Source organism: Ptychodera flava, chromosome 19, assembly GCF_041260155.1.
Source record: "Ptychodera flava strain L36383 chromosome 19, AS_Pfla_20210202, whole genome shotgun sequence".
In the NCBI taxonomy this organism is placed as follows: domain Eukaryota; kingdom Metazoa; phylum Hemichordata; class Enteropneusta; family Ptychoderidae; genus Ptychodera; species Ptychodera flava.
In genome coordinates, this window is record NC_091946.1 from 10522857 (window position 1) to 10537185 (window position 14329).

Genomic DNA, 14329 nt, shown 5'->3' on the forward strand with positions numbered 1-14329 from the left:
TAATTATCTTTCAAAATAAGTAATAACTCAAGGGACCTGACAAAAATTGATGAGAGTGTTATGTAAACTGATGATAAAGTTATATAACAGTAGTGAAGGACATGTTGCATTGTCTCATCAGCTAATTTATAATTTGCATATATTATAAGTTTTCATAGTTTGGCATATAAATCTTGGAGGAGTTGACCAAAAGCAATTTCACTTACTATGAAAAGTGGTGATACAATGTCAGCAGTCAAAGAAATTAAGTATTTTCACTTTATATATTTTTGGAATTAATCTGTTTTTGATGTTGATCATACAAATTTTAATGAAGTTCAAAACTTGTGGTACAAGTCTTAATTTACAGACAACTGTAATTTATATTGAAATAGGAGGGCATTTTCAGTTCATATCTGCTTTCTTATCAGCTTTGGTAAGAAAATGATAAATCTATACAAAAAATGTCATCAAAAGAATTTCTCCAGGCACAAATGTGTTTGTACTCACAGTCCATGGTTCAAGGTCTATAGCATCTAGAGAAAACAGGACAACGACTAGACTGTGCGAACTTTCAAAAAAAATGTGCATATTTGCAAAATAACAGCAACCAGAATTGACGGACTGCATGATTGTTGATGGTTCAGTGGTTACAAACCTCAGACAAATGTATCATTAACTGTGACAACTTTTTTGTAAAAAAAGTCAAAAAGTCTCAGAATTATGGCTTGTCAGGCAATATTGTTACAGTGATTGATAAGTAATGAAATGGTAGAGATGTTTCCAGTCAGATGATTTGAATTGGATGGACTTTACATGCAATCATAATTGACACAAAACCCTTCATCTTAGTTAATTTTTAATTAAATCCAAAGGTTTTGTATCAGTATATTTTGAGTACATGAAACATTTTTCAGACTATTTATTTTTGTCGTTTCTGTGCATAACTGCCTATCAACATGAAACACAGAATGTCAGCGCAATATTGGCTGTAACTTTTGCCATATTTTCAAGTATTTTTGTCGTTATTTGCACAATGCTATTTTGGGTTCTAATGCCACAATCATATCATAAATATCCAGGGTTAAATTGTCAAGACCATTCTAAATATGCATAATGGCCAGTGTAATTGTTGACAAATGAATTTGGGCCAGACTACATTTCATTTGTCCATGAAAAATTTGCATATTGTACTCAATATGCTGCATATGCAAGACTAATATAATGTATTTTAACAGATCTCAAGGAGCAGAAGAAGAAAATTTACTAGTTTGACAGAAACAAAAAAAATAATTTTATCAAAAGTTACTTCTGTTTTCCGTTTAAGACCATTCAGTGGGTCGGTCATAAAGAAAAAACGGACAATCAGGCCAGGAACTTTGTTTCATTGCAATCAAAAATTCTAAAATGAACCTGCAAAGGTAAAATTGCTGAATATGAGGCAGTTTGGAAGTGTACAAATGTTAGCAGGCAGCTGTTTTTAGAAATCAGATGATATATAATTATTCAAAGATACTATATCAACTCAGTTGTATTTCTTTCTCTGATGTAATGTTTATGAACATGAATTGTGAAAGTCAAACCAAGAATTACTCCACTTTCCAACATGCTGCAATGCCCTCAGTCTTCTTATGATTCTACCCTTTCACCCTTGTTCTGTGTGGAAGGTCCATCTCTGCAATGAAAACTATAGGATTTCACCAAAATTTAGTAGATAATGGATGAAAACTGGTTTTGTCTGTCAGTTTACAAATCCTGCAAGTACTTTTGCAGTTGTTTGTGATGGGAAAAGTTTGCCCATGTTGCACAAAGAGCATGTGTCATGCACTTGATAACAGAAATCAGTTTTAAAAACCTTGAAAAATTGTGACTCTGAAAGTAAGACCACACCTTTAATGAGATATGGAGTATATCCATGGGGTTACTGAACCCAACAAGTGTACATGAAATAGCACTGTAGATTTACAAAGAATGATGAAAAGTTTTGTTAGAAAACACAGACATTTAATGTGCTTACCAAGCAGCCAGGATCTGCCATGGATTATGACCAATACATGTGTAGAATTACTATTTTCCACCTTTTCACATTCAGGCAGATGCAATCCACAGCCAAAAACCCAGGGACTCTCTAAGTCAGCAGAAAATTCCATCATTAAAAAAGGGGGGGTTAACACATCAGTGCATGCATTAGATATTGATTTGGAAGATTCCATTGTCATTTTAGGTGAGGATCTTGAGGGCAGGGCTTTATATTGAAAAGATAAGTTTATTTCTAAACCTGGTATTTGCTCAAAGTGGAAACGTAAGCCTTTTTACACATGTATACACCTTACTCTGTCCTCCAGGGAGTATGATGTCTGTATGTTTTTTGATAGATATTTCTGACGCAGAACAATATGTTCTTTGCAGAATTTTATTCCAGAGATACTGTACAAATAGCTCAAATCAGTTTTCTAGTGGTAGTAAGGGATGGACCATTAGATCTTAGGAGGGGGTGGTCGAAAACAGAGAAAAAAAATTTCAAAGCGAAAAATTAGGGGAAAAAATCTTCAGACTAGTTCGCAAAATAAAAAAAAATCAGAACACAAAAAAAATTTAAATCTTAGAGTTTACATAGAAAAAAAATTAGCACATCATGATTCACTTGGAAAAAAAAATTCAAAAATTTACAATTGTAAAAAAAGTATTCACAATCTGATTGTGACCACCCCCCCCTCCCTAGATCTAAGGGTCCATCCCTAGGCAGCCTTGAATGGAAAATAAGCAGAAATTAATGCAGCCTTTTACATTAAAAACAATTTACTCTTTTTATTACATTGCCCCTTCAGCACCGTACCAGTAACAGTGATAGATTGTGCAACTAGTTTTGATCAGTTTGAGTAATTAGTTGTAGTACAGTTTGCACTGTGACTAGACTACTTTGATCATTCTTGCTTTGTACATTTTTTTCCCTGATGAGAAATCTTGAATGAGCTCGGATACTATTGACTGGCAGTCGAGGAATTGATCCATCGTCCCCTTTAATGTATAGTTCAAAATATAACATTTGTCATCGGGAGAGTTTTATGTCAGCGTGAAATTGAAGTTACAGCATTCGTATGCAAGAATAAATAGACCGTGTGGCAATGTTACTTAAAGGTTTTATTTCATCAAAGTTAGTGTACCCGGTAGTTGTTACTATCCGGTGTAATTTTCCTAACAAAATGTCTCAACCATGCATATCATCGCTGTGAACAAGCAGTTGTTAGGCCGAACAAAAAAGATTGTGCTGTTCCGATAACCCGACCTACCCTACTTTTTACCTGGTGACTCTAAACTTTTAGAGCTTCATAAACACGGAAGTAAAAAAAGACAAAACGTAAAATCATGTGTTCGTTACTTGGCATTTGATTTTGCTTGAACGAGAATGTCTTCTATGGGTTTTTTCCCTTTATATGTGTGATAGATTTTTCTGGAAATGTTGTGGCCAGTGTTTGACCGCCCTGAACCCCTGAAAAATGCATATTTAAAAATAAAAATATTTTGCAAAAAAATTCCTGCCGACCTACCTACCTGCCCTGTTTTTGAAAACCATGATATCGGAACAGCACAATTTAATTTTTTTGGTCTTAGCATCTGATTCTGTCAGCCTTGGTCTCCTCTTAGTGAGACTATCTCACTGTTTATTGGCACTGCGTTGTTGCGTGATTCTTCAGACTGTATATGCATCCCTCAATAATTAACCCTTTCACCACCATGGTTTGGCCAAAGCTTATTGTTATCAATGGTGATTGTGGACCTTTTTAAATGAAATTAGGGGTGACTATGTTAAACCACGGTCCCTCCACAAAATTTTGTGGAGGGACCGTGTTGTGGAGGGACCGTGGTTAAACCTACCATAGCCCAGCTCAGAAAACTTAAGTTTTTGCTTACAGTACCTGCAGATCTTTGCGAGACCATGACCATTTTAATAGGGCAGATCAGTGCCAAGCAGAGATTAGGACTTGTGAAGCAGTTGAGGGACTGTGAGAAAGAGAATGAGGGACTGTGAGAACCCTCCTCCCTGCCCCTCCCCCTCACTATGCAGTGTTTGCTGCTTGTTAGGGCTGAACCAATTTCAATGGTAAACTGTGGTACATCCCTATGGTTTTCAGTAGGGTCAGTTGGACCTACCTACTTGAAATAGGGGTGAAGGATAATATTTTGCATTCATTTTTTTCCCGATGTTGCAAGTATATGTAAAGTTACCTCACCCTGAATATATTAAAATACTCGGTATTTGCCTTGCCGACACAACACATCCTGTACAATATGAAATGTTATTGTTGATAAATTAATTGTTTTCAGGAGTATAGAATTCTGTTTTCAATGATAACATAGGACATTGCTCATACAGAGTTTGTGTTGACAAGCCAGTGTTCTCTCAAGAGCAATTAAAGAACAGTGGCAACTACTCTTTAATTTTGGCAAAACAATATGAACTCATTAACATAACAATTGAATATACTGTTATGCAAATTAGCAGCTATATCTGAAATTCCTTGGGAGAACGCTGCAAGCTGAAAAGTAGGCATTTCAACATGATTTTTGGGGATTGAACAAGGAGCTGTAGTTTACAAACATAAAAAGACTAGAAACTATTTCAAAAGTTACAGGGAATTGAGTTTTCTGGCATTCAAAGTTTCAATGAGCTTACAGGGAGTGGCATTCCTGCAAATTAGGTATATAAAAATAACTGTTTTAAAAAGAAATGACAATATTTGATTTATGAAGGATCTATGCCGATAATTTATTTGCATTCATCATATTTATATGAGGATTTGTGGAGCAGATGTTCAAGATATAGACTTCCTTTATAAAAGTATTGGAATCTGATTGTGCCGTCAGTGTGAACCATAAGCTTTTGAATCCTATGAAAGTGAATCAATAAAATTCTGTGTCCTCATCCGACCAATTATTAGGAACCGATGCGAGTTCCTGTGTCTCATGCCAGGGAAACACATTTGACAGTGAATTTGGTTTTGAAGCCAACTGAGTCAACATGCAATTTGATCAGCTGTTGAACGATGATTTATACTTGACAAAAGTCAGCATTTGGGGTGGCTTTAAGCAATAGATTCATAAAATCACACATTTGTACAAATGTGTGTCTGTACAAATAACTAGTAAGGTAACTGTACTATACATGTATAACCGTGTGTAATGTGTTTACTGTATGTAAAGCAGGAATTTGCATACAAATATCATTTTACAGGAAAGGTGATGGTTTCCGGGAAAAAAACATAAATGAAAAGTTAACATACACTGTATGTTTCAGGGTGAACTTTATCTGTCATATGTTATTTAAATCATTCCTGTATTTGTTTTCAGCTGAAATTTATTATGAAAGTTCCGGAGTCCAAAAATGATATGAAATCAGGGATGAGTTATAGCACTGCAGTACCTGTTAGTATAATTTAATGCGGAGGACATTGAAATGCTCACTTTAAGTCAGTAAGTTTGGTAACTCAATTTGCTTTTCTTTAAAATTTTGCAGACCGTGATATCATTTGTGTTTGTTTGATTTCAGGTGGTCGCAATGTAACCATTCACCTGCAGTCCAGGACAGGCCATACTCACATGGCCTCCGTGGTTGGTCTGCTAGTCTTCACCCACTTCTGGTTCTGGTTCCCGCTGGCTCATTTCCTGTCCCTGGCGTTTGTGCCCACCACCATAGTAGGACTCAACGCCGATCTCAAGGTAAGGCAGACTTATGCTGCATGTGGTTTATAATTGAAATAGTGTGAAATTGCTGGTGGTACAGGACACAGATCCAATGACAAAAATCAGATCATATTCCAGTGTTAATGTTCACAATATGCAAATAATGCGGAAGAAGAATACTCCGATCAATTTATTGTTGACAGATGCTGTGAATTCCCCAAGATATATGATTTCATTGCTCTGTGATGAATAATTTAATGGATTATAAAGGAATTATTTTATTAGTTTGATTAAATATTATGTCCCCATGATAACAATTTAATTTCCCTTTGAAAATTATTTGATTTCTTATAGAGAAATGACTTTACTTATTAAATGTCTTTTGGATAAAAAGAGGAAATTCTCTGTGATAAATAATCTGATATGCCCTTGATTAACAATGTTTTTCTTTTTGATAAATGATTTTATGTCTCTTTCATGAATGAATAGATAACCCTTGTTAAATGATTCGCTTTATTTTGATACATGATCTGTTTTTCTTTGATAAATGATTTGGTTTGCCCTCTGTGAAGAATCATTTTTTACAAGAAATATATCTTTACCAATAATAAATCATTGTCATTTAATTTCATTTCATTTCAATATCATGAAATCATGATTTGATTCACTGTTTTAAAGGGACATAAGCTGTAACTTGTGGCAAATTTTTCAGTATTCTGCTTCTGTATACAGGGATTACCCTGGCTCAAGAACGGCATGAGATAAAATCGCACATGAAAAAAAACAGTGGGAGAATTTCAAAGTCTGTGGGAACCGGACCTAACTTTCCCTGATTTTCTGCATATTGGTTAATTTGCATAACAATACACTCAGTGAGACAGTTTTCGGACGACCTCAGTTTTCAGACATTTAATGACATGCTGTTCGTTATACTCACTTCGCTCCGTTTTGATAGCGTTTTACAAGTCATGCTACAGCATATTAAGTCAGGTGACGCTGCCGTCCCGTTTTGGATTTTTTTGGTAGAAGCTATTTCGGGCGCTACAAACTTGGTGAAGTTAGCCACACCGTATGATACGAGGTGTCGAACGCAACACACAGGGACAGCCCGTGTCTGATATTCTACGCGCTATACACATTGAAATATAGTTGCGTCGTCCATGGATTAAACGTAACTAATTATCACGAAATATTTCCATATAGTTTTCTAAAGACATCGAAATTGAAAATCGGGAATCGAAGTTTCAAAATATCAATATTTAGCCCCTTATCACATTCAAAATACGACGTCCGATTACTGCGATAGCAGTCCGATTACATGCAATCAACATGGGGGCAAAAATTTGGCAACTTTGACCCCCTAAATGCCACTTCTGTCGGTGTTAACATTTTGAGGATAAACACAATAAAGTTTCGAAGATATGATAATAAGATTTCGTTGTGCTCGTCATTTATGAAACAGCTTTGGGCGAAATTCACTACCCTGTCCGAAAACTCACACTGAGTGTAGTTGTAATCGGAGGCGATCGAATCCATACTTTCTAGTGCGGGAGTAACGGAAGTACAGTAGTCCAGAATAGTGCATTTTCGTTTTTTCTTCGCACTACCACTCGTACTGGACACGAATATTCCTTCGAAAGCGCCATTTTGAGCGACAACAACACACTGTACATCAGCAATGAACACTTGCTGTATCGACTCCAATGATTTGTCAATGAACGCAAAACTTCCTGTTGGCAACCAATCACAAACGCTGTTGAAACGGGTAACTCTGCAACAGCTTTTTTCTAGCGTAATTATAGCGCTCTCTACGGCGACACAACGAGTGGTTCTGTACTGAAAATCTGCCAAATATTACCGATGAATTTAGATCGCGTAAAGGTATCACGTACGCGCCATTTGAATTATCGGCGCGACTTTTTTGCCCAATTGATTTTTCTGAATGCGATTTTTCTGATTTTTTAGCGTAAATATCGCGTTATCGCGCCCCAAAGTGATCCCTGTATATCCCATGAATCAACTACCGTGTCTGACCCTAATCCGTTTGTCATGCTGAAATTTCGAGTATTCTTTTTGTCAACACAGCTTGTATGTGTGTAGTGATCATTGTTTATTGTGTACAAATGAATTCTAGTCCCGACTTGAATACAATTTTCAACAATAACAATGTAGATTATACTCATATGGGTTGTGTTGACATGCTAAATACTTGGCATTAAATTACAGTTTAGGGATTCAATGCAGAAAGTGTAGGAAACCACAAAACAAAAGTTCTGAAAAAATAGTCAAAAGATACAGCTTCTGGAGCTTTAATCATGATTTGATTCACCGTTTTAATGAAAGAAATGATTTCTGTCTTTTGATTCCAGATGCCAGTGATGGAGTTCAAGTCCAACGCCAAGCCATCCACCTATGCGTATCCGCCACCTCTGGAAACTCCCAAGGAGAAGGAGAAGGAGAAGGTGACCACGGCAGTCCTCTCCATCACGGCAAAACAGAAGAAGAAAGAGAAGAAAGAAGAGAGTGATAAAATGGAAGTGGTGAGTCAATCTTGGATCAAAATCAAAGTTGTAACAAAATTACGCAATCTGAAATCAAAGCAATTTTATATTTTAAAGGCTGTCTTGTAGAGAATCAAAAGGTGTCTGAAAAAGAGACAGATATCATCAGAATTAATTCAAAAATTTACATATTTTATAAGTTTTCTAGTACAGAATTGTGAGTGATTGATTTATGTCTATGTCAGAAATCAGAGTGTGGACAGTTTGTTAAAATACTTGGCCTTGGTGTCTACACTTTGTTTCTGGTATACCAGCTGACCATTTCATGTGTTATGAAACTAATTGTTCTGTCACTCCACACACACACACCATGCCCTTCTAATCTGACCAATGTAAGGTCTGTTCTCACCTCTGAGAACATAAGGGTGTATAGAAAATGTCAGCTTGAAAATATACTTCAGTTGAGTATTTCTGCAGTGTGTAAAAGGTAACTGTCAAAAGGTAACTGTCAAGTTGATTGAGAGGAAAAGTAGGTCAAGTTCACTGTGGCATGAAGGCTGGTCAAACTTGAGTTCTCTTTCTCAGCCACAAGTTGCAAAATATCAGCTTGGTCAATAGAGTGAATGTGATGTCTTTCTGATGTCACACCAAGTGTAAGTTTTGTCAGATCTATTCCCTACTTAGCATTTACCTTGACGTCTGGTGTCCTCCAAAGGCGTGAGAGTCATGATTTTGTAAAATGTGTCACTCTACACAAAAGTACATTGACCAGAAAGCAATTTCACTCTCCATAAAATTCACTGCTGGTGAACGCCGATGAAAAACCAAGTCAAGGAAACAACAGACCTTCTGTAATAAAATAATCAGTGGAGTAAAGCAATGCACAAACTTCTCCTTCCATAAAAGTCACTGGTGTTAAGTTATTATGACAAACTATAAAGTTTGTTGAGCGTTGACAAACGAGGTGACATGAAGTTCACCAAAGCAGTGCTTAGCAATGGCCTATTAAGGTCTTACACATAGCTATGAATGAATGAGACTATTTTAGGGTCTCACCATAGGCTGAGAATGTGTCAAATTGTAAATCTCTGATTCTTAGCTCCATTTAGCCAATAGGATAAAGGTTACCATGAAATATCTTTGCTTAGAGTAATGACCTACCATAAATGACACCAAAGGTGATGAAACAGGTGTCTGAATTTAACCAAAGGCAATGAAAGTGGAAAAGTACAGTACATCAGTAGACAAAAAGAGATTTTTCTTATAGACTAGTATCAAATACTGCCTTAAAACAAGTAGTTTAAGGACAAAATGTTTTCTTTAGGGTCAATTTGAGCAGGAGTCTTACCACATATGAAGGGAACAGTGTTTCAAAAAGACACAGTGAAGTCTGTTTTTGATGAAACAGAAGCAGAATATGTTTGATGTCTTGGTCTGACAATAACATTGAACCAGCGTATTAAAATTTGTAATGTTGAAACAGAATTTCTGAGTTAATTTAAGGCTTTCTGGTTCACCAGAAGAGCATTGGGACCCAATGCTTCTCATAAAAGCCCAGGGTTTTCTTAGGGCGCCCTTCCATAACTATGTGAAACATCTTGATCCCCTAGGCTTATGTTGATTCCTGAATTTATTCAATGTGGATCCAGTATTATTCAGTCTTGGTGACTTTCTATTACACAGTAACTGTCATATAAAACTAAAAGATAGACTATTTGATGCTACAACTTATACAGTATGAGGTATTTATCCTCAAAAAGAAATCTCCCATCAATAGTTTTTCATAACACTACTGTGATTGTGCCCTCACTGCTATGACTCTACCCTCGCTGCTGTGACTCAGCCCTCAATGATGTGACTCTACCGTCACTGCTGTAACTCTGCCCTCAATTATGTGACTCTACCCTCACTGCTGTGTCTCTGCCCTCTACCCTCACTGCTGTGTCTCTGCCCTCAATGATATGGCTGTACCCTCACTGCTGTGACTTTACCCTCGCTGCTGTGACTCAGCCCTCAATGATGTGACTCTACCCTCACAGCTATGACGCTACCCTCAATGTTATGACTCTACCTTCATGCTGTGGCTCTACCCTCACTGCTGTGGCTGTACCCTCACTGCTGTGACTCTACCCTCATACTGTGACTGCCCTCAATGATATGACTCTACCTTAAATGCTGTGACACTACCCTAACTTCTGTAAATCTACTGACACAGGATGAAGAGAAAAAAGATGATGAGAAGGAGAAAACTGAAGACACAGCAAAAGAGAAGGAACAAGAAAAAGAAACTAAGAAGGAAGACAAAGGGAAAGACGAGGAAAAAGAAAAAGAGGAAAAGAAGGAACCAGAGCCAAATTTTGAAATGATCGCCAGTCCTGGCAGAGTTATGCACGCACAGCTTAAAGTACTGAGCATGCCAGATGGAGCCCGCTATGTGCCACTCAAACCGGTAAGTCACATGACAGTCACATGACTAACCCATCCGCCTACCCAATCAACCAAGCCAATGGTCTGTGCATTCACTCTGTTGTTAAATGCCACCTGTCCAGCACAGCCAGCCAGCCAGCCAGGCATGCATGACAAAAAACATTATCAGAATGGCCAAGTGAAATGTCAAATGCAGAGATGAACTAAGTGAAAGAAATATGACGTCAGTGAGTCACGTCATCTGATGGAATGACAGAAGACAGACGCCTTCCGTTCGATTTAGACTCAACTGATAATCTCAAGTAGGTACGAGGGACCAATGTCATCATCAGTGAACTTCAACAGGATATTTTCTTTTTTCCCCACGTATTTCTATCACATAAAAATTTACAGACGTCACTCTACTGACTTAATCATGTTAAAACATAACACCAGTGTTGCCATTCTCATAAAAATCATGTTTTTTTTGATTTCCCAACAAAAATTTATTCGTATCACTATGCCCACTAAACTATGAGTGAACACAGATCTCTTAAAACCGTTACTTTCAGTGATGATTAGAGCTCTCCTTATCACCTGCTGGTGAAATCTAAGTCGTTATGTCTATAGATGACGTCATCACGGCACCATTATACTGCTAAAGCTGCCAGCCAGGTGACTGGAGTACTCCAACAATTAATCCTTCTCAATCTTACTTATCAGAGGCATGGCATGAATAATTTACATTTCTGGATTAGTTTAGGCTAGTCTGTACTTCGATGACTTGTACCCCAGAGATCTTGTATATTTTCAGTCTGGTGCACTCAAACAGAACGCTACTCCAGCCTCCATGGATTTTCCTGTATACATGTCAACAGGAATGACTGCAGACAATCTGATCATAGCAAAAACTGGTATTGAATTGGGGTGTGATAAAATGGGTTGTTCTGATAAGAAATATATCTATTAAGAGCCAAGTTCATGTGAGATTCTGTGTTTATCTCAAGATAGGGCTAGCAATTTCAGCCAGAAGGCAATGCAACAATTTGCTCAAAACTTTGGGCAATCTTTTTCAGCTCTCTACAAGGGTCTAAGTTGGTGCATTATCATTGCGTATTAGTTGGCTGTGTATATGAAGCTAGATCATGGTAGGTTACAAGAATCAACTGGGTACTTGAAGTTCTCAAGAAATATTGAATCAGTGTTTCAGATATGGTATTTCAAATTCTACACTTTTCTTTGCTAGGTGTAATGTCAGCCTAGTCTTTAAGTATGTACACTAACACCAACTGATTTTTCTATCATAGGTACACATTGGTGGTATTATTATGTTGAAAGATACCAAGTGTCAGGAACCTCAAGATATTATCCAGCCTGTACCAGGTGAGTAATGACAGTGACAGCTTTTGAAACTAGAATGTTACTGTGAATATAACTGCTGTTGTAATGCTGCACATCTCCATTATGTCCCAATCAAGATTTCATAATTGCTCATGAAACAAGCGTTTACATAAAAACAAAGGCCACTGTTCTCCTGACCTATTGAGAGCGCTTTGGCATTACCAAAACAGCCTTGTTTGACAACATGAAAGGCGGCTATGTTTGACAAAAATGTGGACGTATTTTAGTGCGACAAAACAATGTGACATCACACTTGTAAAATGATGTGTCATAGATTTTGAAGTACTTTGAAAATGGTTATTATTCAATGATAACGGGCTATCATCATTTCAAGAAGAGCCTGTTTATCTGAGCATTGATGTCCTACTGCAGCCTGTCCCTTTATGGCAACAAATCTCGCCATGTAACATTCCTTAAATTTTGATTGTCTCATTTCCAATCCATTCTCCAGCTGGTGGTCCCAAGGTAGAGGAAGAGGAGGAGCCGGAACCACCAGAGCCATTTGAATACATCGAAGACTAAAACAACTAGACAATTACTCCATGCCACCGGTGGCCAAGGAATCCACAGAAAACACTAACTCCCATTAACTCTTGCATTTCATCTGCCAGATATTTATCAGCTGTGCTCTTTAGACTGTTTAAGACATTCCCCTATTTCGGAGTAACCCCAACCTACAGGTTTACAAGAATTCATATGTGACTATTCAATTGTACTGTTCACTGTCAACTTTTTCAATTGTGACTATTTGTGAATAACCTGAATTTATTGTCCTACCATACTTCTAACATCCTCATGTGTACTTTTGAAATAATTAAATGCATAACAGATGTGCAGTAATAAATTACACTACTAATACCTGTTAAACATCAATATTGAATTTATAGAATTCTACCAGATTACTTAAAACCTTTAACCACAATATGCCCAGTGTATGAGCCACCTGTTCTACTAAAATAAAAATGGATTTATCAGATTCTGGCTGTGAATAGTTTAAACTACATGACATTGTGTTAGCCCTACACCTTTAACTCTTTGAGCGCCAAAGTCTATTTTTGTCCCTTTATGAAATAAACTCCAGTCAATTTTTCTTGGAGTGTTGCCAAAATTTTGAGAACTAAGTGTAGCCAATGAAACGTGATGTCCATTTGGTCCAAAATTATCAAAAAATTACAGAAAAATGCATAAAATTGGTAAATTTTGCACTAAAATTTTGGCGGGAGAAAAATACAGCGCTCAAAAGGTTAAATGGTTTGCAGCATGTTTCAGGGTTCTGCTGAATTGAGTGTAAGACAACAAATTCGGGTTTTGTCGACAATGGCACTGTGAAAAGATTAGTTTCCCTGCAATCTTGTCTGTTTTGAAAACACATGAAAAGTGAACATAACAAAGGTGAGCAGATTCTTCTAGTGGTCCCAGGAAAAGCATCAAAGTACACTTGGTGGTCTCCTGGCCTAGCTTATGTAGTGTTAGAGTTTTCTACCTACAGCTTGAATGTTAGCAGGTCTGCCTAGATGGTGATTGAAAGGTGAATCTACTGATCAAGGCAGACAAATTATTCAGTGTCCCAGGCCTGGGGACCACAAAGTTTGCTCACCAGGGCTTGTGTGGTATGTCAAATTTTCTTGGATGCTAAAACAGGAGCAGATATAAGCTGTGTTCAGAAACTGTAAAAATATACCTTTCACATTTAATACTGCACTCTATTGTAGCCATAAATATTTATGTGACCATTGTCAAACCACTCTAGTTTGGCCATGTATACGGAAACAGGGCTCTTTAGAAAAAATTCTCAACTGCTGCACATAGTTGTGTCAAAGGTTATTCATATCCATCTGTGAGGTCTTTGGAACCACTCCACTCATAATATATTCAACCAGTATTGAATTCAGCTTGCCATGCAGTTCAAAGTTGTTCCAGTCTTGGTCTATAACATTTTGAAAGAAATATTAGGAGGCATTGATGTGTAGGATTTTGCCAGGGAATATTTGCATGCCACGGATGCATGCATGCAAAATTCACAAATGGAATAGTTAGATCACTTGTTCCAGAAGAGATGTTTGAACATTGTCTGTATTTTCAGTCTTAGAATCACCATGATGCAGCGACTAGCAACATTGTTTAGTTCTGATCGTTTGATTATTACTTTTTGCATTTTTCTCATATATGTGAATTATTTTTAGTGCATCAAATAAACTTTCATTTCCAACACCACATAGTATAGTCATTGTCAATATTACTTAACAAGGCATCAATGAAGTATACGCAAGGTCTGTACATATGAACAGGATTCATGAGCCATTGGTGGCAGGGGCCTGGGACTCCACACCAATGTCTACAACAACCAAATTATCTTAGAT

General features: G+C 37.1%; 1 protein-coding gene across 2 annotated transcripts in view; it reads left to right on the plus strand.

The window, feature by feature from the left end:
- Positions 1-14185, plus strand: part of LOC139118527 (26S proteasome non-ATPase regulatory subunit 1-like) — a 168025-nt gene extending 153840 nt beyond the window's left edge. For both annotated transcript variants that reach the window (XM_070681869.1, XM_070681870.1), the window contains 5 exons: positions 5528-5697; positions 8031-8201; positions 10378-10611; positions 11876-11951; positions 12421-14185. In XM_070681869.1, the coding sequence (XP_070537970.1) occupies positions 5528-5697; positions 8031-8201; positions 10378-10611; positions 11876-11951; positions 12421-12491 (722 nt within the window). In that variant the 3' untranslated portion in view covers positions 12492-14185. The remainder of the gene's footprint in view (positions 1-5527; positions 5698-8030; positions 8202-10377; positions 10612-11875; positions 11952-12420) is intronic.
- Positions 14186-14329: the final 144 nt, after the last annotated feature.